Source organism: Scyliorhinus torazame, chromosome 17 (genome assembly GCF_047496885.1).
Source record: "Scyliorhinus torazame isolate Kashiwa2021f chromosome 17, sScyTor2.1, whole genome shotgun sequence".
NCBI lineage: Eukaryota > Metazoa > Chordata > Chondrichthyes > Carcharhiniformes > Scyliorhinidae > Scyliorhinus > Scyliorhinus torazame.
Window position 1 is genome coordinate 184,300,184 of NC_092723.1, and position 26,082 is coordinate 184,326,265.

The window sequence follows — 26,082 nt, forward strand, 5'->3', positions numbered from 1 at the left end:
AGCTTTTAACTGGATGTTAAGTAGTAATTACTGCTGAACAGCCAATATGGCCCTGAAAAACAATTTTAGAAGTGAGGAAAATCATTCACTTCATTCCATGCGCAAGACTTCATGTTTATTGAAATTCAAAAAATATTTTAAAGATAGTTAATGATACTGGAGCTTCTACCTTGATCGCATGCATATGTCCCCGTCTTTATTTCACTGTGCTATGTAAGAGTCTCCACAGATACTTCAAAAAGAAAAGTTAATAAAATGAATGTTGGTCCTATAGGAAGTGAATCTGGGGAAGTAATAATAGATTCTAAGGAGATGGCAGACAAATTACCAGGGGCGGGATTCTTCGGAAACCGGCGGGGTGGGCAACTCTGGGGCGAAGTAGTGGCGTGATCCACTCCGGCGTTGGGCTGTCCCAAAGGTGCGGAGGAGGGGTAGGCCGGCACCGGAGTGGTTTGCGCCGCGCCGGCCGGCGCAAAGGGGGCTTGGCGCTACGCCAACTGGCGCCGAAGGGCCTCCGCCAGCTGGCACGAGTTGGCGCATGCGTGGGAGCGCCAGCATGTGCTGGGGTCATCCCAGCGCATGCGCAAGGGGGGTTCATCTCCGCACCGGGTATCGCGGACTGGTACACCAGCCGGCGCGGAGGAATAGAGTGCCCCCACGGCACAGGCCCGCCCGCGGATCGGTCGGCCCCGCTCGTGGGCCAGGCCACCATGGGGGCACCACGCAGGGCCAGATCCCCCTGCGCCCCCCCCCCCCCCGAAGACCCTGTTGTAACATACGCCGGCGGGATCCGCCGAAAACAGGCGGCCACTCGGCCCGTTGTGGGTCGGAGAATCGCCGGGCGGTCCACTGCCAGCGGGCGCCGACTGGCGCGGCGCGATTCCTGCCCCCCCCAAATCCCCGGCACCGGAGAATTCTGCAGCCGGCAGGGGCGGGATTCACGTCGCCCCCACGGCGATTCTCCAACCCGGCAGGGGGTCGGAGAATCCCGCCCCAGGTCTTTTGCATCGGTCTTCACTATAGAGGACGAAAGTAACATCTTTAGCCCTAAAGGCAGCAGTTCAAGTAGACAAGGTTGTGAAGAAAGCATAAAGAATGCTCTCCTTCATTGGCAGAGGTGTAGAATATAAAAGTAAGGGGGTGCAATTCTCCCATCGGGAGTCTAAGTGCCGACGCCGGAGTGAAAACCAGAGTGTTTCACTCAGGCGTCGGAGGCCACTCCCAGCTCCCTATTCTCCCGCCCCCAGGGGGCTAGGAGCGGCGTCGCGTTATTTACGCGCGCCGGGCCTTGGCGCCGCATAAAAGTGGCGCCACGTAAATGATGTCACCCGCGCATGCGTGGTTGCCGTCCTCCCCGAGGCCGCCCCGCAAGAAGATGTTGGATGGATCTTGTGGGGCGGTGGAGGAAAGGAGGTTCTCCTTCAGAGAGGCCGGCCCGCCGATCGGTGCCCACCGATTGCGGGCCAGACCCCATTTGTGGCCCCCCCTGGTAAAGGAACCCCCCCCCCCCCCCCCCAGCATTCCCGCACTGTTCCCGCCGGCAGCGACCAGGTGTGGATGTCGCCGGCGGGAACCCGTCGTATTGGACAGGCCGCTCGGCCCATCCGGGCCGGAGAATCGCTGTTCGCCTGTTGCAAACGGCAAGCAGCGATTCTCCCAGCGGCCAGCCGTGATTCTCGCCACGCTGGTTTGTGGGGGTTGGGAGAATCGTGTGCGGGCGTCGGGTCGGGACACGCGCGGCGCCCCGGCGATTCTCCCACCCGGCGTGGGGGGCGAGAATTCCGCCCAGGATATAATGTTGGAATTGTGTGAAACACAGGTGAGGCCACAACTGGAGTATTGTGTACAATTCTGGTCACCACATTACAGGAAGGACATTATTGCTCTGGAGAGATTGCAGAGGAGGTTAACATGAACGTTGCGAGGGCTAGAAAAATGGAGCTACGAGAAGAGATTGGAGAGGTTGGGGTTATTTTCCTTGGGACAAAGAAGGCTGAGGGGTGACTTTTTTTTTTTTAAATCTTTATTCAAATTTTCAACAGATTTTCAACAACCCCCCCCTACAGAAAAAAGAAACAAGAACATAAGAACACAACCCGCAAGAATTATACATGGAATTTCCCCAAACTACAATAACCCCCATATAACAATAAAAATACAAATAGGGAAACACCCACCCTCATCCAAACGCCATCTCAAAAGAACCCCCCACTGTGTTGCTGCTGCTGCTGCTGACCTCGGCTGAAGGGTGACTTAATTGAGGGGTATAAAATTATGAGGGGAAGAGGTGGAGTGGACAGGATAAAATTGTTTCCCTTGTTGGAGAATTCTAGAACCAGGGGACATAGATTCAAGATAAGTTGCAGAACGTGTGATGGGGACATGAGGAAGAACGTTTTTTACACAAAGGGCACTGGGAGTCTGCAATTCACTGCCCGAGTACCTGGCTATGCACCTTAAGTGCTGTAAGCTACAGGGCAATGGACCGAGTGCAGAAAGGTGTGAGAACAATGGGCACCTGGGTCTCTTTGGACTGGCATGGACAAGATGGGCTGAATGGCCTCCTTCTGTGCTGTAATTTTTCTGTGGTTTCTAGAAACAACTGTATCTGGAGCTTGCTTCATTGCATTTTACTGCTTTGAGCAGAGCTATGAGAGTAGCCTTCCTGCTCTCTCCCTGTCTCCAACTGCTATTCGCAAATCTGTGGGGAGATGTGTTCCCTCTCCGGTGGTCTATCTACACTAATTGCTCTGACTTCCAGTTAATGCCGAAGAACAAAGGAAAGTTTTTTCCCTTACAGGGGGCTCTAGTTGCCAAGCCGTAGCTCCCTCTACCACAGCTGGAACTTAACCGACCACCCCCCCACACCTACAAATTCCTTTGTCCAGCTTGAATCTAACTGTCGGTCCTTCCAGGCACAGTAACATTAAATTAAATCCACCTAAAATTGTACCTTAATTCTCATGTTTACCCACACAAATATAAATCCCTTAAAATTACCTTTGTTTTCCTAACAGGGGTGGGGGGTTGCTGAAAAGGAATACCTTTTCATTTTTGATAGTTTCTAGTTTGTACATTTCAAGATAAGATTAAAATAATAAGACCAGCATCACCACTGAAAAGTCATTTGCAGTGACATTATTCCTCAAACATAATTCATGTTTTTTTCTTAGAAATGGGTCTTTTCACAAAAATACAAAGAAATTAACTCATGGTACTATCCAATCCACACAAAAATATACTGCTCTTATCGACAGTGTTGCAGTCTGTTTGTATATTCGAGTGAATAGTCCTCCACAAAAGTAGTTTTTATGTTGGCATTTAACAGTTTCTAGGCTGCAGTGCAGCTGCAGAGTTAGTACATAAACTGAGACCTTGCTTCACATCATATGATTTAGCATTTCATCACCAGGCAACAGTTGAATTCACTGACGATAATTTCCCCTCAGTGCCAGCTTGGTCATTATGCACAGCAGCCCACCTGATAAATAAAACTGCATGATTCACTCAGTGAAAATACACCACCTGCCTGCTGAGTCACAAAGCTTCTCAGAAGGCACTGATTACTCGTCTACCTGTTCATGTTGGAGGACATCCCGTTATCCAGCTACCAAAACGGAAAGAGCACTGGATGTACTGATTGAAAAGCAGCCCAATTGTAACATTGTCCGTAAGGAACAGCATATCATGTCATCTTTGAGAAAACATACCAAAAGTATTGCACATCGGCCATTTGAACACAAGAGGGCTTTTTCATTCGAGCATCACTTTTTCAGGCAATTGCTACAACAACATTTCTGCCATGTTTGGTTCCCAGTGACAACGGAACCAGGCGATAAGTCAGCAATGAACAAAAATGAAAATCTAAATTTTTGCCTGTCAAATATAAGGACAACTCCACTGTAAATTGCTTCCTTGTAACCGCTAAGTTAAATGAGTTTGATGCAAAACTGCAGTATTTAACAGTTACAACCACATCTATTTATCTGTCTATCTACGACCTGTAGATTTTTTTTTTAAATCCAGCACGTCCTTCCCGCCCATAAAGCTTATTTTTCTCAACCACAATTTAAATTCATGCTTTATTCATCAAGGTTTAAGATTGAAACTGCCTGGTTGGAACCTGGAGCTACTGGCAAGACGTCACATTTAATTGATGGCATCTCAGAAAATGGCAGGCACGGTTCCAACTACCTTCACCAATTATAGCAACAGCAGAAAATCACAAACTGCTCAGTTGTGACTTCGGCACCAGTTGCCCACTGCACATAAAGCTCTGCGAGTGGCATTGAGCGTCAGAGGGTCCTTTTGATTTAAGAAAGGTGGGGAAGTTCTCTTTCATCATGTCAACTTGATTGCCGGCACCATATTGTATATTTTTCCAATCACACCAGATTTTTAGATTCACTGAGCAATAGAAAAGCTGCACTATCTTTTCCAATGCAAGCTTTGAGATCTGACATGCATCTCACTCCATCATCTACACAAGACTGCCTAAACAAGTGAAAAAAACACTGTTTACAGTGAATCAACTTTCAAGTGTATTTGTTTATCGCAATTTTCCACGGTTGACGTATAATACAACTGTGATGGCTGTCTCTGCAGGATTGTTTATCTTCTTTTGCATGACTTCTATCTTTAATCATTTATGAAACTGATAACACCTGTAAAGTCTGGGTCCCCAGTTTCTCCACAGGTCCATGTAATGCCTGACTTTATATGAGACTGATCTCGTAATGAGACAACCACAATGCCAAAAAACTGTAACGGACAAGACACAGCTGTCTGCCACTAGTTGCTATATTGAACCAGGAAGATACCTAATTGCTCGTTCTCACTACACTGTGCCTGTTGTAGCCACCTAAATTGGCCAACTCCTGATTTAAAATGGCGAATGGCAAAGGCTGATGGGAAAGTCAGCCAACAAGACAGAAACCAGCGGCTGCAGGTTTGCTGTGTATTTACCTCTGCAAAAGGCCAGACAACATCGATACCAGCGACCATCAGCATAACAATGTAGCAGCCATCTACATACTGATGAGCAATCCCCGGGAACAATAAGTAACATTTGGGACACACAAAGCAAAGCCAGACTCCCCGGCGCCAGCAGGAGCCAACACAAAGGAGGTGAACGAGCACCTCAAGACCGCCCATCGATCAGGGAACCGCTCCAGTATTGGAGAAAATCGAACCAAGTGATTGCGACAAAGTCCAATCACTAGGGACCAGGTACAGGGTCCGCCCCAAAAGGCGGGAAGCCCCTGGGGACTGTAAGAGTTAAGCCCCAAGTTCAAATCGCTCTCTTCAGCAGCTCTCTTCACCTTTGCGTCATGCCCGGGTCACCCAGCAACACGAACCAACAGTGACCGTGACCGGTGCAGTGACCGCCGAATGAAGTAAGTCTTAATTCAACGCTCGCTACGAGATAGGCGCTCCTAGCTACCAATCCGTACCAACTTCGAATCCCGCAGACTCAGCACCCGAACGAAAGACCATTTGTTCCCCTGACCTGGTGGGCCAGTCCGAAGTTAAGTGTAGGCCTGTTAGTTGTAGAAGTAGCTTAGACGTAGAATTTGTGCATGAGTAGCGATTACTGTGTATAATAAATGTGCTTTGATTTGAATCTTACTACGGGTTATTGATCATTACTCGGACTTGAACCTCGTGGCGGTATCATAAAGATACCTGGCGACTCGAGAGCAAAGGTAATAAAACAGAGCAATTGAACCAAGGAGAAAGTTAGCATCACTCTTCATACAGAATCCCGATTATGCTAACAACTTTCCTCGATAACCAATGTGCCAGCAAACGCTACCAAAGTGATTCTTCTGTAAATACTATTAACTGCCTTCTGAAAGTCAATAAAATTCAGCACAATTAATAACTCTAACATTATTTAGTAAAGCAAAGAATAGCAAAAAATGAAGACCAGTCTGACAAAAACGAGCTTGCACCTCTCATGACCTGCCATCAGTCGCTGTCCAAATCTTGTTAAAGATATTTTGCCACAGAGAGCAATGCAATACCACAATTGTCACCGTCAATTCAGTGCCCCTGCTAGGGTAGCTCAACGATCAATTTTTTCACAGAATATGGCCCATCAGATCTGCACGGATGCAGAAGAACACCTGACCTGCCTACCTAATTCCATTTGCCAGCACCTGGCCCATAGCCTGAATGTTATGAGGTGCCAAGTGCTCATCCAGGTACTTTTTAAAGGATGTGAGGCAAACCACCTCTACTACCCTCCCAGGCAGTGCATTCCAGACCATCACCACCCTCTGGGTAGAAAGGTTTTTCCTCACATCCCCCCTAAACCTCCTGCTCCTCACCTTGAACTTGTGTCCCCCTCGTAACTGACCCTTCAACTAAGGGGAACAGCTGCTCCCTATCCACTCTGTCCATGCCCCTCATAATCTTGTACACCTCTTGTACATGTCGCCCCTCAATCTTCTCTGCTCCAACGAAGACAACCAAAGCCTATCCAACCTCTCTTCATGAATGTTCCATCCCAGGCAACATCCTGGTGAATCTCCTGTGCACCCCCTCCAGTGCAAACACATCCTTCCTATAATGTGGTGACCAGAACTGTACACATTACTCCAGCAGTGGCCTCACCAAAGTTCTGTACAACTCCAACAAGTCGTCCCTGCTTTTATACTCAATGCCTCGATTGATAAAGTCCCACATGCCTTTTTCACCACCCTATTAACCTCCCCTCCCGGCTTCTGAGATCTATGGACAAACACGCCACGGTGCCTTTGTTCCTCACTACTTCCCAATGTCTTGCGTTCATGGAATACTTCCTTGTCAAATTTCTCCATCCAAATTTCTCCTTGCAAAGTGTATCACCTCACACTTTTCAGGGTTCAATTCCATCTGCCACATATCTGACCATTTAACGATCCCATCTATATCTTCCTGTAACCCAAGCCCTCACTGTTAACCACCCGGCCAATCTTTGTGTCATCTGTAAACCTACTGATTCCATCCCCACATAGCCATCTATGTCATTTATATGTGACAAATAATAGGGGACCCAGAGGGCAGCACAGTGGTGCAGTGGGTTAGCACTGCTGCCTCACGGCGCCGAGGTCCCAGGTTTGATCCCGGCTCTGGGTCACTGCCCGTGTGGAGTTTGCACATTCGTCCCATGTTTGCGTGGGTTTCGCCCCACAACCCAAAGATGTGAATTGGATACTCTAAATGTATTTATTTTTTAAATAGGGGACCCAGCACAGATCCGTGTGGTACGCCACTGGACACTGGCTTCCAGTCACTAAAGCAGCCGTCTGTCATCACCCTCTGTCTCCTACAAACAAACCAATTTTGAATCCACCTTAACAAATGACCCTGCATCCCATCTGCATTTGCCTTCTTCATTAGTTGTTTAACATGTGGGACCTTGTGAAAGGTTTTGATCCAAACTTTTGCTGCTGCTTTTCTCCACATTACAGAAATAATGCTACGTCAAGTTTTCATCTCCATTTTCTTTGACCAATCCCGTACAATATAATCAATTATGGATAACATTTTGTTCTTTAAGTTAGCTATGGTGGACTCAGCTCCTACATTGTTCTTCTAAAAATAGATAGTTTTTTGAAGAATAAAGGGATTAAGGGTTATGGTGTTCGGGAGGGAAAGTGGAGCTGAGTCCACAAAAGAGCAGCCATGATCTCATTGAATGGCGGAGCAGGCTCGAGGGGTCAGATGGCCTACTCCTTAGTTCTTATGTTCTTACTGGAGTTTCACATTGCCATCCAGTTCAGCCATTTTATCAATGGAGCTCAAGTCAATCCTAATGTCTGAAGGTGCTTTGTTCGAGATTTCACGAAAAGGGTTCCTGCACACCACCTCTTCATATCTTCTGGTTTGGTGACAAGTAAATCATGCTGGTTTCGAACAGAACTTTCATTATAGTGTTCAATGAAATGTACACTATTTCACATTCCTTTGTAATCTGATAGAATATCCTCATAACTCCCACTGTTGCAGCCGTTGCTTGTTGTCAATGTAATTTTGTTTGATTCATGTGCTGAGCATTTATTGTCTTGTATTTTTCATCAAATTTTTTAATGTTGCTTCACAGCGGCAGGTTCGATTCCCGGCTTGGGTCACTGTCTGTGCGGCATCTGCACGTTCTCCCCGTGTCTGCGTGGGTTTCCTCCGGGTCTCCGGTTTCCTCCCACAAGTCCCGAAAGATGTGCTTGTTAGGTGAATTGGACATTGTGAACTCTCCCTCAAGTGTATCCAAACAGGCGCCGGAATGTGGCGACTAGGGGCTTATCACAGTAACTTCATAGCAATGTTAATCATCATAGAATTTACAGTGCAGGAGGAGGCCATTCGGCCCATCGAGTCTGCACCGGCTCTTGGAAAGAGCACCCTACCCAAGGTCCACACCTCCACCCTATCCCCGTAATCCAGTAACCCCACCCAACACTAAGGGCAATTTTGGACACTATGGGTAATTTAGCACGGCCAATCCACCTTACCCGCACATCTTTGGACTGTGGGAGGAAATCGGAGCACCCGGAGGAAACCCACGCAGACACGGGGAGAACGTGCAGACTCCGCACAGACAGTGACCCAAGCCGGGAATCGAACCTGGGACCATGGAGCTGTGAAGCAATTATGCTAATCACAATGCTACCGTGCGGCCCGTAATGTAAATGTAATGTAATGTTAATGTAAGCCTACTTGTGACAATAATAAAGATTATTATTATTCTTGACAGTTACTATTGAGATTGCTTGCACCAGAATGCATTTCTCACCATAACAACTTGCTGCATAAAACTACGTCTCCCTCAGAGTGTTCCACCAATTATCTTAAATCTGTGTCCTTTGGAGAATGCGACCGTGTGTGGATAAGGAGAAAGATCTTGAAGTTGGTGCAGTGAATAAACTGTGGGGGCTGGCAACGACTGAAGCAATAGCTGAACGGATTATTGTACTGAATAGGATGCAGATAGCAGAGTTCCAAATGAATTGGAGTCTGGATCTTGGCAGTTTGGCAGCAGGTTGTTTGAAAGGTCAATTTTGATTTTGACAACAGCATGAATGTGGGTTTCAAAGCACTGGATTGCAGAAGAATTGAAGATGGGCAACATTAAAGGAGTGGAAATATACTCTTTATAATGGACTGCATTAAAAGCTTGCAGCTCTACTTCACCAACTCTAGTGCAGTGTTTTTCAAACTATTTTTCTGGGGACCCATTTTTACCAACCGGCCGACCTTCGGCACAGTGCGGCCAAATTTCCTTTATCTGTTCCTGGCCATTTTGAAGGCCGCTCGCAGCTGGCATTATTAAAAGCCGGCTGTTGCGGGCGGAGTTACGCGATCGGGAGCGCCACGACGGACGATTTCGCGACCCTCCCGACTCCCGCCCGTGACCCACCCGTGGGTCACGCCCCCGAGTTTGACAATGCCTGATCTCGTGCATGGAGTTGTGCTGGGATACACAATTAAGTAGGAGGTAAGAAATGAAATTACTAGCAGGATTGAAATCGAATGACTTTGGTCTTACCAGTGATGAAAGGCAAGATTCTCTGGCTTGTCAATGGTCTGCTATCACATACACCGAGACAGACATGCAATCGGGGATGAAGGAAGACAGGCAAAGCTAGGCATCTTCAGTATACACAAGGAAAGTGCACCCGTTTATCATGCCTGAAGTGGTGCAGCTGTCAACTTAAGCCATTCTCCAAAAACCAAGATATTTTTATTAAAAAATAAATCTTAGTATCGGGTTTATCAATTAGACTGCAAGGTCCTACTTGCCACGTTTACTCTGCATCGTAACAGCATGAATTTTAGGAAGCTCCAAATATAAAATGTGAACTAGTGTGGGTGGTTACCATTTTGAAATGTGGGAAAGATTTCACCGGTAATTCATATTAAATTAATGTTACACAGCTTATTGAATGTATTAATTGTACAAAAATACCTTTAACCACAATGAAAGTATTTTAAAACCCATCAAACTCATTGTCCTTGGCATCTGACACAACAAATTCATTCCGAGTCACTTGTCCCTGGCATCATAATCAGATTGTGGTGCTTACGATTTCAGAATCATCTCTGCACAACAAATCATCTTCCTCTCCATCTATTGAATTGGACATTCCACGTTTTTCAAATGATCTGATAACAGTTTATGCACTAATAGCATCCCACAATTTGATGATGAAACCACACAAGACATCAAGCTGGCAGCAAACATATTTCCACTCTTTGTGAAGGTTTGTTTTCTCCATCAACCATTCACCTATTCCATTTGGTGTAAACATGATCCTTGAATGGCTTGTTACGGCACACATCTAAAGGTTGAATTGGGACTTCCGGATATAACCGCAATGTGGCTATTACTTCGGCCCCTTGATCTCATTGCCTGTACGGGAAAGGACGATAGATTCATAGAAAAGCTACTGCACAGAAAAAGGCCATTCAGCCCATCATGTCTGCGCTGGCCAAAAAAAAGGAGAGATAAAAAGAAAGTAGCCACTTATTTAATCCCATTTTCCATAACCGATCCGAAACTCGCAGGTTACCAACTCTTCACATGCAAATCCAGGTACCTTTCAAATGAGTCGAGGGTTTCAGCCTCAACCACCACTTCGGGTGGTGAATTTCAGAAATTCTAAGAAAGATAGAAAAAAAAGAGCACTCTCCTCCCCTCCTCACCAAACTTGCGGTAATTACACTCAGTACCAACTGCGTTCCATGCCTCTGCGCTTAACACACTTATTCATACCACTGAGATTCAGGTGAGTCTGCTATCTGGCAGTTACAGACAGATTAGGCCAGTTGCTTATTTATCTAGATCTCATCTGCTCTCCAGCAGAGATCTTGATGAGCCCTGCCCAAGCCGACAGATTGGAACGTTGAGAGATAACAAAAGTGCCTTCAACGGACTCCAGCCCTGGGCTTATAACCAGAATTGCAAGTTTTACAATTACAATGACATTGCAGTTTCCAATCTATCCTCCTACTTATTGTACTTTTGCTACATGGAAGTGCAGCAACCAAACTAAATAACATCCAAGCACATAAAGTTTAAATCTCAGTTGTTGATGGGTGGTGAAGATTGCGTGCTAGAATACATACACAATAAATGTTGTAGGGAACTCTCTTGAAAATCCTCTTTGGACTCTTGTTTCCGTTTCAATTCCTGTTCTTTTGGCTGTTATTATTTCTGCACCTGGGCATTCCTGGGGCCTACACCTTTATTTTTTAAAAAGCGGTAATAATAATAATAATAATATAATAAATCGCTTATTGTCACAAGTCGGCTTCAATGAAGTTACTGTGAAAGGCCCCTAGTCGCCACATTCCGGCGCCTGGTCGGGGAGGCTGGTACGGGAATTGAACCCGCGCTGCTGGCCTGCCTTGGTCTGCTTTCAAAGTCAGCCCACTGTGCTAAACCAGCCCCTGGTAGCAGTAGCAGGAGATGCTGACATTAACGGTGACACGCTTTTGAGGAGGCTTGGGTTCGGGGAGGGGTTCATTAGTTGGGTTAGGCTACTTTACGAAGCCCCGGTGGTGAGTGTGGCCACAAATCGGAGGAGGTCGGAATACTTTCGGCTGTACCGGGGGACGAAGCAGGAGTGCCCCCTATCCCCCTTGCTATTTGCATTGGAAATTGAGCCTTTGGCTATGGCTCTAAGGGAGTCCAGGAACTGGAGGGGGCTGGTCCAGGGGTGGGGAGGAACATCGGGTTTCGTTGTATGCCGATGACCTGTTGCTGTATGTGGCGGACCCAGTGGGGGGGATGCCGGAGGTGATGTGGATCCTCAGGGAGTTTGGGGACTTTTCCGGGTATAAGCTCAACGTGGGGAAGAGTGAGCTCTTCATGGTACAACCAGGGGACCAGGGAAGGAGGATAGACGAGCTTCCACTGAAGAGGGCGGAAAGGAGTTTTCGGTACCTGGGGATCCAGGTGGCCAGGAGCTGGGGGGGCCCTACACAAGCTCAACTTCACGAGGCTGATGGAGCAGGTGCAGGAGGAGTTTAAAAGGTGGGATATGCTGCCACTCTCCCTGGCGGGTAGGGTACAGTCGGTGAAGATGACGGTGCTCCCGAGGTTCCTTTTTATATTCCAGTGCTTCCCCATCCTGATCCCTAAGGACTTTTTTAAGCGGGTCAGTGGGAGCATCATGGGATTCGTGTGGGCGAAAAAGACCCCGAGGGTGAGAAGGGTGTTTCTGGAGTGGAGTAGGGACAGAGGAGGGTTAGCGTTACCTAATCTGTGTGGGTATTACTGGGCTGCCAATGTGGCGATGATACGAAAGTGGGTAATGGAGGGGGAAGAGGCAACGTGGAAGAGGCTGGAGATGACGCCCTGTGTGGGCACAAGTCTGGGAGCGCTGGTGACAGCACCGCTGCCGCTCTCGCCGACTAGGCACACGAGTCCGGTGGTGGCGGCGACTTTGAAAATTTGGGGGCAGTGGAGACGCCACAGGGGTAAGGTAGAGGCTTCGGTTTGGTCCCCGATCCGGGAGAACCATCGGTTCGTCCCGGGGAGAATGGATGGAGGGTTCGTGAGCTGGCACAGGGCAGGAATTAGAAGGATGGGGGACCTGTTTTTAGATGGGACGTTTGCGAGCCTTGGGGTGCTGGAGGAAAAATTTGGGCTTCCCCCCAGAAATGCCTTCAGGTACATGCAGGTAAGGGCGTTTGTAAGACGGCAGGTGAGGGAGTTCCCGCTGCTTCCAGCACTCAGGATCCAGGATAGGGTGCTCTCGGGGGAGTGGATTGGAGAGGGCAGGGTCTCGGCAATCTACCAGGAGCTGCAGAAGGAGGAGGAGACCTCGGTGGAGGAGCTAACGGGTAAATGGGAGGAGGAGCTTGGGGAGGAGATAGACGAGGGTGCGTGGGCGGACGCCCTGGGTAGGGTTAATTCTTCCTCCTCTTGCGCCAGGCTTAGCCTGATACAATTTAAGGTTCTTCACAGAGCGCATATGACAGGGGCGAGGCTGAGCAGGTTCTTTGGGGTGGAAGACAGGTGTGTGAGGTGCTCGGGGAGCCCAGCAAATCACACCCACATGTTCTGGGCGTGCCCGGCGCTGGATGGGTTCTGGAGGGGTATTACGAGGATGGTGTCTAAGGTGGTGAACACCCGGGTTAAGCCGAGCTGGGGTTAGCACTATTTGGGATATCAGACGAGCCGAGAGTGCAGGAGGCAAAAGAGGCCGGTATCCTGGCCTTTGCGTCCCTGGTAGCCCGGCGGAAGATTCTGCTACAGTGGAAGGATGCGAGGCCCCCGAGCGTGGAAACCTGGATCAGCGACATGGCAGGGTTCATTAAATTGGAGAGGGTAAAATTTGCCTTGAGAGGGTCTGTGCAAGGGTTCTTCAGGCGGTGGCAACCGTTCCTAGACTTTCTAGCGGAGCGTTAGGAGGTGGTCAGCAGTAGCAACCCAGAGGGAGGGGGGGTGTACTTTGTGTTTTCTACTGTGTTTATTATTGCTTAATGGGGGGTTTGTATATTGGGGGAATTCGTGATGTAGTTGTAAGATGTTTATTTATGTGTTCTTTGTTTTTCTTTTTTCTGTAAGGGGGGGGGTTTGTTGAAAATATGTAAAAATTTGAATAAAAATATTTCTAAAAACAAAACGGTGACACGTTTTGACAGACTTGGCTAGCAACCAATCAGCTCCATTGCAATCCCGGGGCTAAGCAGATTCACGATGTGGATTGGTCCAAATTATTCTAGAATGTCCTGCTGGACTCTCTCTGTGTTTTTATTTCAGTTTGGGATCTGCAGAGCTCAGCAGAATCCTTTTAAGTCTCTCTGCCAGAAGAGGGGAATTCTCTCCCAAATCTTAGCTGGGACTCCTTTCAGGTACACAGAGCAGTTTGTGACGACTCAAAGCCCGAAGAGAGAGCTGGGGAAGGGGAACTTTCCGGCATCCTCTCCCATTAAAGGTACCAGACCACTCAACGGCCTTGCGAAAGCTGCTGCTCTGATGGTCTGGTTAACTGAGACAAGGTGTTGGTGAGTCTGCTGAAGCTGACCACATATCAGACAACGAGCAGACCTGAAGTGCCTCTTCCATGGGTACGGCTGAGCCCAACACAAGTTAGAGTGTGTCCCCAGAGGATCCCACAGCCTGACAGTCCGGCCTGAGTAGTCCAGCTTGAAGATCAAAACCAACTGACAGTTCAACACTCGCATCTGAAGGGATCGCCCCTACAAAGACATTAACCCCAGCAGCGAAGATCTTCAAATCTCTCACACCTATTAATTCCCATTTTTTTTAACCTTTCCTACTTCCACTGTGTGTGTGTCTTGTGTGTGCCCTGGGTGGGGGGGGTGGGATGGGGTTTTGGGAATAGGTAGACTAGTAGACCATCGTTCCATCATTTCCATTATATGTTCATCCTTTGCTCTTGTTACAAATAAACAATCTGTTAATGTTTTACTTATAAATCTGCTGCCAGTAACTCATTGGAGCAGTCAAGGGTTAAAGATCTCAGGAAAACACACATATTATTGATAATTCACTTGTGTTGGGACTCCAAGAGGGTCTGTGGGGCGGGAACTGACAGTGCACTTGCCCAGGGTGTTGTAACAAAGCGATGGATGCTTTTTGTTTTTTTCTTTAAGAATTGAGTCTTACCAATAAACAAAGGAAAACAGCGTGTCAAACTACATCCAGTAAATGTTGCATCAAACCATCCAGTATCCAGTGCTGCATTAAATGCCATTACAAACTTGATCTACCTGAGAAGTACGCTGTTCAGCATTGTGTTTAAGAAAGAAACTCTTCATAGAATTTACAGTGCAGAAGGAGGCCATTCGGCCCATCGAGTCTGCACCAGCTCTTGGAAAGAGCACCCTACCCAAGGTCAACACCTCCACCCTATCCCCATAACCCAGTAACCCCACCCAACACTAAGGGCAATTTTGGACACTAAGGGCAATTTATCATGGCCAATCCACCTAACCTGCACATCTTTGGACTGTGGGAGGAAACCGGAGCACCCGGAGGAAACCCACGCACACACGGGGAGGATGTGCAGACTCCGCGCAGACAGTGACCCAAGCTGGAATCGAACCTGGGACCCTGGAGCTGTGAAGCAATTGTGCTATCCACAAGGCTACCGTGCTACCCAAAATGAAATGAAATGAAAATCGCTTATTGTCACAAGTAGGCTTCAATGAAGTTACTGTGAAAAGCCCCTAGTCGCCACATTCCGGCGCTGTTACGGGAATTGAACCGTGCTGCTGGCCTGCCTTGGTCTGCTTTCAAAGCCAGCTATTTAGCCTAGTGTGCTAAACAGCCCCTAAGTGTGCTAAACAGCCCCTAAGTGTGCTAAACAGCCCCTCTTGCTCAATTCATAAAGAGTCTGAGATCACCACAATATCAGCTTGTAAACTAAAAATAAAGTCCAAGACACAATTGTGATCTTAACTCTCCTGCCTAATTAACAAAGAGAACAAAGAAAAATTACAGCACAGGAACAGGCCCTTCGGCCCTCCAGGCCTGCGCCGATCCAGATCCTCTATCTATTAAATTTATTAAATTATTATTAAATTTAGTTAAATTCCAGCCATTGAATAACATGTCTCATCTCTATTGCTATGGAGCTATCATGGGTATAAAACAAAAGAGCCAGATTATGAATCATTAGGTGAAAAAGTTAAGATTGTTGACACAATGCTAAGAAAGATGTAGGCTCATTGGTGGAGCATGTTTCTGGACAGACAGTCAGAATGATGGTAACATACTTCTCATGACACATTTAACGGGTTAGACAGAGGAAGCATTTTGAAAACATACTGAAGCTGTGCAGCAGTGACAGAGACAAATGGGTGATGCAGTAAACCAACCAGGATGACATTCAACACGGCAAAGTGAATAACTGTTAAATCCAAAGCCATTATTGTCGCCTTATCGCAGAAATAACAATAGCAGCAAAACAAACAAGAACAAAGAACAAAGAAAAGTACAGCACAGGAACAGGCCCTTCGGCCCTCCAAGCCCGTGCCGACCATGCTGCCCGACTAAACTACACTTCCTGGGTCCGTATCCCTCTAATCCCATCCTATTCATGTATTTGTCAAGATGCCCCTTAAATGTCAATATCGTCCCTGCTTCCACCACCTCCTCCGGTAGCGAGTTTCAGGCACCCACTACCCTCTGTGTAAAAAACTTGCCTCATACATCTACTCTAAACCTTGCCCCTCGCACCTTAAACCTATGCCCCCTAGTAATTGACCCCTCTACCCTGGGGAAAAGCCTCTGACTATCCACTCTGTCTATGCCCCTCATCATTTTGTAGACCTCTATCAGGTCACCCCTCAACCTCCGTCGTTCCAGTGAGAACAAACCGAGTTTATTCAACCGTTCCTCATAGCTAATGCCTCCCATACCAGGCAACATTCTGGTAAACGTCTTCTGCACCCTCTCTAAAGCCTCCACATCCTTCTGGTAGTGTGGTGACCAGAATTGAACACTATACTCCAAGTGTGGCCTAACTAAGGTTCTATACAGCTGCAACATGACTTGCCAATTCTTATACTCAATGCCCTGGCCAATGAAGGCAAGCATGCCGTATGCCTTCTTGACTACCTTCTCCACCTGTGTTGCCCCTTTCAGTGGCCTGTGGACCTGTACACCTAGATCTCTCTGACTTTCAATACTCTTGAGGGTTCTACCATTCACTGTATATTCCCTACCTGCATTAGACCTTCCAAAATGCATTACCTCACATTTGTCCGGATTAAACTCCATCTGCCATCTCTCCGCCCAAGACTCCAAACAATCTAAATCCTGCTGTATCCTCCGACAGTCCTCATCGCTATCCGCAATTCCACCAACCTTTGTGTCGTCTGCAAACTTACTAATCAGACCAGTTACATTTTCCTCCAAATCATTTATATATACTACAAACAGCAAAGGTCCCAGCACTGATCCCTGCGGAACACCGCTAGTCACAGCCCTCCAATTAGAAAAGCATCCTTCCATTGCTACTCTCTGCCTTCTATGACCTAGCCAGTTCTGTATCCACCTTGCCAGCTCACCCGTGATCCCGTGTGACTTCACCTTTTGTACTAGTCTACCATGAGGGACCTTGTCAAAGGCCTTACTGAAGTCCATATAGACAACATCCACTGCCCTACCTGCATCAATCTGTGACCTCCTCGAAAAACTCTATCAAGTTAGTGAGACATGACCTCCCCTTCACAAAACCGCGCTGCCTCTCACTAATACGTCCATTTGCTTCCAAATGGGAGTAGATCCTGTCTCGAAGAATTCTCTCCAGTAATTTCCCTACCACTGACGTAAGGTTCACCGGCCTGTAGTTCCCTGGGTTATCCTTGCTATCCTTCTTAAACAAAGGAACAACATTGGCTATTCTCCAGTCCTCCGGGACATCACCTGAAGACAGTGAGGATCCAGATTTCTGTCAAGGCCTCAGCAATTTCCTCTCTAGCTTCCTTCAGTATTCTGGGGTAGATCCCATCAGGCCCTGGGGACTTATCTACCTTAATATTTTTCAAGACGCCCAACACCTCGTCTTTTTGGATCTCAATGTGACCCAGGCTATCTACACACCCTTCTCCAGACTCAACATCTAGCAATTCCTTCTCTTTGGTGAATACTGATGCAAAGTATTCATTTAGTACCTCGCCCATTTCCTCTGGCTCCACACATAGATTCCCTTGCCTATCCTTCAGTGGGCCAACCCTTTCCCTGGCTACCCTCTTGCTTTTTATGTACGTGTAAAAAGCCTTGGGATTTTCCTTACCCCTATTTGCCAATGACTTTTCGTGACCCCTTCTCGTCCTCCTGACTCCTTGCTTAAGTTCCTTCCTATTTTCCTTATATTCCACACAGGCTTCGTCTGTTCCCAGCCTTTTAGTCCTGACAAATGCCTCCTTTTTCTTTTTGACGAGGCCTACAATATCTCTTGTTATCCAAGGTTCCCGAAGATTGCTGTATTTATCCTTCTTCCTCACAGGAACATGCCAGTCCTTAATTCCTTTCAACTGACACTTGAAAGCCTCCCACATGTCAGATGTTGATTTACCCTCAAACATCCGCCCCCAATCTAGGTTCTTCAGTTCCCGCCTAATATTGTTATAATTAGCCTTCCCCCAATTCAGCACATTCACCCTAGGACCACTCTTATCCTTGTCCACCAGCACTTTAAAACTTACTGAATTGTGGTCACTGTTCCCGAAATGCTCCCCTACTGAAACTTCTACCACCTGGCCGGGCTCATTCCCCAATACCAGGTCCAGTACAGCCCCTTCTCTAGTTGGACTGTCTACATATTGTTTTAAGAAGCCCTCCTGGATGCTCCTTACACATCTGCCCCGTCTAAGCCCCTAGCACTAAGTAAGTCCCAGTCAATATTGGGGAAGTTGAAGTCTCCCATCACAACAACCCTGTTGTTTTTACTCTTTTCCAAAATCTGTCTACCTATCTGCTCCTCTATCTCCCGCTGGCTGTTGGGAGGCCTGTAGTAAACCCCCAACACTGTGACTGCACCCTTCTTATTCCTGATCTCTACCCATATAGCCTCACTGCCCTCTGAGGTGTCCTCCCGTAGTACAGCTGTGATATTCTCCCTAACCAGTAGCGCAACTCCGCCACCCCTTTTACATCCCCCTCTATCCCGCCTGAAACATCTAAATCCTGGAACGTTTAGCTGCCAATCCTGCCCTTCCCTCAACCAGGTCTTTGTAATGGCAACAACATCATAGTTCCAAGTACTAATCCAAGCTCTAAGTTCATCTGCCTTACCCGTAATACTTCTTGCATTAAAACATATGCACTTCAGGCCACCAGACCCGCTGTGTTCAGCAACTTCACTCTGCCTGCTCTGCCTCAGAGCCATACTGTCCCTATTCCCTAGTTCTCCCTCAATGCTCTCACCTTCTGACCTATTGCTCCCGTGCCCATCCCCCTGCCATACTAGTTTAAACCCTCCCGTGTGACACTAGCAAACCTCGCGGCCAGGATATTTATGCCTCTCCAGTTTAGATGCAACCCGTCCTTCTTATATAGGTCACACCTGCCCCGGAAGAGCTCCCAGTGGTCCAGATAACGGAAACCCTCCCTCCTACACCAGCTGTTTAGCCACGTGTTTAGCTGCTCTGTCTTCCTATTTCTAGCCTCACTGGCACATGGCACAGGGAGTAATCCCGAGATTACAACCCTAGATGCCCTGTCTTTTAACTTTCTGCCTAGCTCCCTGAACTCCTGCTGCAGGACCTCATGCCCTTCCTGCCTATGTCGTTAGTACCAATATGTACAACAACCTCTGCTTGTTTGCCCTCCCCCTTCAGGGTGCCCTCTACCCGTTCTGAGACATCCTGGAACCTGGCGCCAGGGAGGCAACATACCATCCTGGAGTCTCTTTCACGTCCACAGAAGCACACGAGTGACAAACAGGGCTTTGTGTACACACAGAAAAAATTACTGTGTTTCATGAACTGAATGAGAGTCGCAAGGACCGCCATAAATATCGAACAGCTCTCAAACATTTGATCAAAGGTCGATCAACCACATGACGCATAGCAACCAATATAACAATCTTTCAAATCACCAGAATATCCATCTCTATAATTCCTCTGCCCCACCATAACACTCAAATCATGTGACTCCAAATGCTCACAGATGCCCTTCTGATGCCCGTGGCGGCACGATAGCAGAGTGGTTAGCTATAATTCTTCACAGCTCCAGGGTCCCAGGTTCGGTTCCCGGCTTGGGTCACTGTCCATGCGGAGTCTGCATGTTCTCCTCGTGTCTGCGTGGGTTTCCTCCGGGTGCTCCGGTTTCCTCTCACAGTCCAAAGATGTGTGGGTTAGGTGGATTGGCCAGGATAAATTTCCCTTAGTGTCCAAAAAGGTTCAGTGGATACTTATTTGGTAGGGGTGAAATCCGATGTCTCAGATCGTGTTTTCGGGATCCTTAAGGGGAAGTGGAGCAGCCCCAAGTCGTGGTCCACATAGGTACCAACGACATAGGTAGGAAAGGGGATAGGGATGTAAGGCAGGAATTCAGGGAGCTAGGGTGGAAACTTACATCTAGGACAAACAGAGTTATTAACTCTGGGTTGTTACCCGTGCCACGTGCTAGCGAGACGAGGAATAGGGGGAGAGAGCAGTCAAACACATGGCTACAGGGATGGTGCAGGAGGGAGGGTTTAAGATTCCTGGATAATTGGGGCTCATTCTGGGGTAGGTGGGACCTTTACAAACAGGATGGTCTACACCTGGACCAGAGGTGTACCAACCGGCAGGCAGGAAGGTGGTTTAAAGTGTGTCTACTTCAATGCCAGGAGCATCCGGAATAAGGTGGGTGAACTTGCGGCATGGGTTGGTACCTGGGACTTCGATGTTGTGGCCATTTCGGAGACATGGATAGAGCAGGGACAGGAATGGTTGTTGCAGGTGCCGGGGTTTAGATATTTCAGTAAGCTCAGGGAAGGTGGTAAAAGAGGGGGAGGAGTGGCATTGTTAGTCAAGGAAAGTATTACGATGGCAGAAAGGACGTTTGATGAGGACTCGTCTACTGAGGTAGTATGGGCTGAGGTTAGAAACAGGAAAGTTAGAAACAGGAAAACACCCTGTTAGGGGTTTTCTATAGGCCTCCGAAAAGTTCCAGAGATGTAGAGGAAAGGATTGCAAAGATGATTCTGGATAGGAGCGAAAGTAACAGGGTAGTTGTTATGGGGGACTTTAACTTTCCAAATATTGACAGGAAACGCTATAGTTCGAGTACTTTAGATGGGTCCGTTTTTGTCCAATGTGTGCAGGAGGGTTTCCTGACACAGTATGTAGATAGGCCAACGAGAGTCATATTGGATTTGGTACTGGGTAATGAACCAGAACAGGTGTTAGATTTGGAGGTAGGTGGGCACTTTGGTGATAGTGACCACAATTCGATTATATTTACTTTAGTGATGGAAAGGGATAGGTATATACCGCATGGCAAGAGTTATATCTGAGGGAAAGTCAATTATGATGCGATGAGGCAAGACTTAGGATGCATCGGATGGAGAGGAAAACTGCAGGGGATGGGCACAATGGAAATGTGGAGCTTGTTCAAGGAACAGCTACTGCGTGTCCTGGATAAGTATGTACCTGTCAGGCAGGGAGGAAGTGGTCGAGCGAGAGAACCGTGGTTTACTAAAGCAGTCGAAACACTTGTCAAGAGGAAGAAAGAGGCTTATGTAAAGATGAGACGTGAAGGTTTAGTTAGGGCGCTCGAGAGTTACAAGTTAGCTAGGAAGGACCTAAAGAGAGAGCTAAGAAGAGCCAGGAGGGGACATGAGAAGTCTTTGGCAGTTAGAATCAAGGATAACCCTAAAGCTTTCTATAGATATGTCAGGAATAAAAGAATGACTAGGGTAAGAGTAGGGCCACTCAAGGATAGTAGTGGGAAGTTGTGCGTGGAGTCCGAGGAGATAGGAAAGATGCTAAATGAATATTTTCCGTCAGTATTCACACTGGGAAAAGACAATGTTGTCGAGGAGAATACTGAGATACAGGCTACTAGACTAGAAGGGCTTGAGGTTCATAAGGAGGAGGTGTTAGTAATTCTGGAAAGTGTGAAAATAGATAAGTCCCCTGGGCCGGATGGGATTTATCCTAGGATTCTCTGGGAATCTAGGGAGGAGATTGCTGAGCCTTTGGCTTTGATCTTTAAGTCACCTTTGTCTGCAGGAATAGTGCCAGAAGACTGGAGGATAGCAAATGCTGTCCCCTTGTTCAAGAAGAGCAGACAACCCCGGTAACTATAGACCAGTGAGCCTTACTTCTGTTGTGGGCAAAGTCTTGGAAAGGTTTATAAGAGATAGGATGTATAATCATCTGGAAAGGAATAATTTGATTAGAGATAGTCAACACGGTTTTGTGAACGGTAGGTCGTGCCTCACAAACCTTATTGAGTTCTTTGAGAAGGTGACCAAGCAGATGGATGAGGGTAAAGCAGTTGATGTGGTGTCTATGGATTTCAGTAAAGCGTTTGATAAGGTTCCCCACGGTAGGCTATTGCAGAAAATACGGACGCATGGGATTCAGGGTGATTTAGCAGTTTGGATCAGAAATTGGCTAACTGGAAGAAGACAAAGGGTGGTGGTTGATGGGAAATGTTCAGACTGGAGTCCAGTTACTAGTGGTGTACCACAAGGATCTGTTTTGGGGCCACTGCTGTTTGTCATTTTTATAAATGACCTGGAGGAGGGCGTAAAAGGATGGGTGAGTAAATTTGCAGATGACACTTAAGTCAGCGAAGTTGTGGACAGTGCGGAAGGATGTTACAAGTTACAGAGGGGCATAGATAAGCTGCAGAGCTGGGCTGAGAGGTGGCAAATGGAGTTTAATGCAGAAAAGTGTGAGGTGATTCATTTTGGAAGGAATAACAGGAAGACAGAGTACTGGGCTAATGGTAAGATGCTTGGCAGTGTGGATGAGCAGAGAGATCTCGGTGTCCATGTACATAGATCCCTGAAAGTTGCCACCCAGGCTGAGAGGGTTGTTAAGAAGGTGTACGGTGTGTTAGCTTTTATTGGTAGAGGGATTGAGTTTCGGAGCCATTAGGTCATGTTGCAGCAGTACAAAACTCTGGTGCGGCCGGATTTGGAGTATTGCGTGCAATTCTGGTCGCCGCATTATAGGAAGGATGTGGAAGCATTGGAAAGGGTGCAGAGGAGATTTACCAGAATGTTGCCTGGTATGGAGGGAAGATCTTATGAGGGAAGGCTGAGGGACTTGAGGCTGTTTTCATTAGAGAGAAGGTTAAGAGGTGACTTAATTGAAGCATACAAGATGATCAGAGGATTAGATAGGATGGACAGTGAGAGCCTTTTTCCTCAGATGGTGATGTCTAGCACAAGGGGACAGAGCTTTAAATTGAGGGGAGATAGATATAGGACAGATGTCAGAGGTAGATTCTTTACTCAGAGAGTAGTAAGGGCGTGGAATGCCCTGCCTGCAACAGTAATGCCAACACTAAGGGCATTCAAATGGTCATTGGATAGACATATGGACGATAAGGGAATAGTGTAGATGGGCTTTAAGAGGGGTTTCACAGGTCAGCGCAACATCAAGGGCCGAAGGGCCTGTACTGCGCTGTAATGTTCTATGTTCTATGATCAAGAAGGTGGTTCACCCAAGATGAGGCTAGCCCATTGCACTTCGGGTGTGCTGACGCCTGCGATGTCCCCAAATGCAGGGTACTCGACTGCAAAATTTGTGGTAGTGGGGCAAAAAATAAAGGAAAAAGATTTGGGGGGGTACTGGGTTATGGGGATACGGTGGAGGTGTGGGGATAAGTAGGGTGCTCTTTCCAAGGGCCGGTGCAGACTCGATGGGCACAATGGCCACCTTCTGCACTGTAAATTCTATGATTCTTTCAATGTACCAACCATCACAGAGATATTAGCCAACTGGGTGCTTCTTCCTGGAATTCATTGCATAAAATTCTCTGCCCTTCTTTCTTTTCCTCAATCTCTTTTACTTTCTTTGTCTTGTTCTTTTCTCTCCCTCTTTTGGTCTGAAATAGGAACCTGCTAGGACCAACAACCATGGCCTGAAGCAGCCCAAAACTAAATGGCTTGATTAAGAACTCAATCTTCAAATGCTGTGATAGAATCCAGATACAATGGGCTGGATTCTCCAACCGGCCAGATTTCAATTTCACCCTGCCGGTGGGATGCTCCGTTACGCCGGCCGGTCACTGGGGTTTCCCATTGTGGGGCAGCCCCACGCCTTCGGGAAACCCCCGGGCTGCCAGCAAAACAGAGCATCCCGCTCGTGGAGAATCCAGCCCAATATGTATAGTTGGTCAAAGGACAGAAATTAACAAGGAAATTGGGGGTGGCACAATGGTTAGCACTGCTGCCTCACAGCGGCGAGGACCCGGGTTCAATCCCGGCCCCGGGTCACTGTCCGTGTGGAGTTTGCACATTCGCCCCCTGTTTGCGTGGGTTTCACCCGCACAACCCAAAGATGTGCAGGGTAGGCGGATTGGTCACGCTAAATTGCCCCTTAATTGGAAAACATTTTTTTAAAAGAAATTACAAGAAAGTTGTTTTTAGATCCAATTAAACGTTATCAAAAGGATTTTGTAAAGATACTCACCAACAGTCATTGATTCTGGGACAGTAGAAGCTGGCAAAAGACCACTAACAATATCAGCCTGAAGCGGAGCAGTAGTTTCAGCACTGTGCAAAGAAGACAAAGCAAAGTTCAGGACAACAAAACCTTTCATGATATAGATGTGCAAAATAAGTTAATCGTTTCCTCACAGCTCAGCAAACTACAGAGCTTCTACTTCATACGGCTTGGCATTGTTAGCATTGTTAGAAACTAGAATATTTCTGGGGGGGAAAAAAATCATCCATCAACAATATAATCAGTGCCAAGTGTCATTTAATCCGCACCTGTAGTGTTGCTCTGATCCTTTCTGGGCCAGTTCGACAGCCAGAGAGACATTTTCATGTTCATCACAGTACAGCAGGTTATCAGAAGTGGCATCTACAACACAATGTAATTTACATTATTTAGCTCAACGAGTTTATTTGTCACGTAGAAAATACAAAAAGCTCAACATTTGACCATTTTCAAAGAGTCCTAGTTTTCAAAACAATATTATGCGCAATTGCAGTTATAATTAGCCAAACTACCGGAAACCTTATAGTGATTTTGAGAAGTGTAACCTGAACCCTTCTGTTGATTAGTTATGATTATTCACCACCTTTCAGTGTGGTCCCCATTCCAAATTGGTCTCCGTAATTAATTGTTAATTACTTATGACCTTGTGGAATTACAACTGGAAATGTTATGTGCATTTCACCAGTTCATTTTCTGTGGATATGTTAGATTCCCAGCTGTAGTTTAGACACAACCAGTTTAATTTCCGATGCCAGAAATATGTTTGGATTTCCATCCATTCACCAGCCAGGCGTTATTGCAAATGTCACTGGCATATGCTGTGGGGGCTCAAAGCGATTTAAACCTATTGTCTCCAAACATCTTTCGCATAATTTCTTCAATTCTGTGAATATACTCTACGTCCTATTCTGTGGTAAAGTAACAATTTTGTTACAATTTTGGCCCACGGACAATTCAGATTGATTAAGGTTGTGCATCATAAAGGTAAACATATTACTGTATATGTTTATGATGAGCAAACACAGCACGAACAGAAACTCTGGACATATTTGTTGATTGTTAACCAGCAAGCATAGATGTAAGCTAGTAATGTGAAAGTACTAGCCTCCCCAAACAGGCGCCGGAATGTGGCGACTAGGGGCTTTTCACAATAACTTCATTTGACAATAAGCAATTTTCATTTCATTTCATTTTTTTCATTTCAGAAGGAATTAAAGGACAAAGTGCTACTTTTTAATCATACTGCACAGTTGTTTGATCAAAACTGATCAGAAGGCTTGTTTTCCTGAAAATCCTGGACTTTGCAAACTTGACAGTATAGCTAAGAATTATACCATCACTTAAGAGTCATAGAGGTCGACAGCACAGAAAAGGCCCTTTGGCCAGACGCATCTATGCCAATCAAAAACAGCCACCCAACGATTAGAAGCCCGTTTTCATTTTTTTTTAATACATCAAAATATTTATGGGTGCTGCATATTTATCGAGCATCGCACCTGACCAAGAGGATAGAAGGTTTACAACAACTCGCCAACCAAGAATAATAAGCTGAATGCGTTGAAGTATTTCAGTTTAGCTGATGAAGGTAGCCATTGGCAAGAGACTGCAAGTCGACAAAGTAATGAAGATGAAAGAAAAATAACCCGAAGAAAATCTGAAAAGGACGATAATTCTGGTCTGCAAAAAGGGCAGACAAGTTGGCGTAAAGAGAGAAACTTGGGTGTAGTTTGCTTTTAAACGGGATGTTATACTTTAGTCAGGCACCAGAGGGAGCTACAGGCCAAGAAGGAAGAAGTTTTCCTGTACCTACCAGACTGAGAGTAGGAACCCACTGCGATGACAGGAAAAAGAATGTCAGAACTGTCATTGTCATTCAGAACCTGAAGAGTATTCCAGCTGGACATTTGAGAGATGGAAAGGCTCTGCACAAGAGATCTGAAAGAT

The 26,082-nt window shown here is 46.7% G+C and overlaps 1 protein-coding gene across 3 annotated transcripts in view; it reads right to left on the reverse strand.

Moving 5' to 3' along the window:
• Positions 1–26,082, reverse strand: part of snx29 (sorting nexin 29) — a 621,367-nt gene that overhangs the window by 497,153 nt on the left and 98,132 nt on the right. For all 3 annotated transcript variants that reach the window (XM_072481809.1, XM_072481808.1, XM_072481810.1), the window contains 3 exons: positions 25,949–26,073; positions 24,408–24,501; positions 24,106–24,188 (listed from right to left, as the gene is read on the reverse strand). In XM_072481809.1, coding sequence (XP_072337910.1) covers positions 24,106–24,188; positions 24,408–24,501; positions 25,949–26,073 — 302 coding nt within the window. The remainder of the gene's footprint in view (positions 1–24,105; positions 24,189–24,407; positions 24,502–25,948; positions 26,074–26,082) is intronic.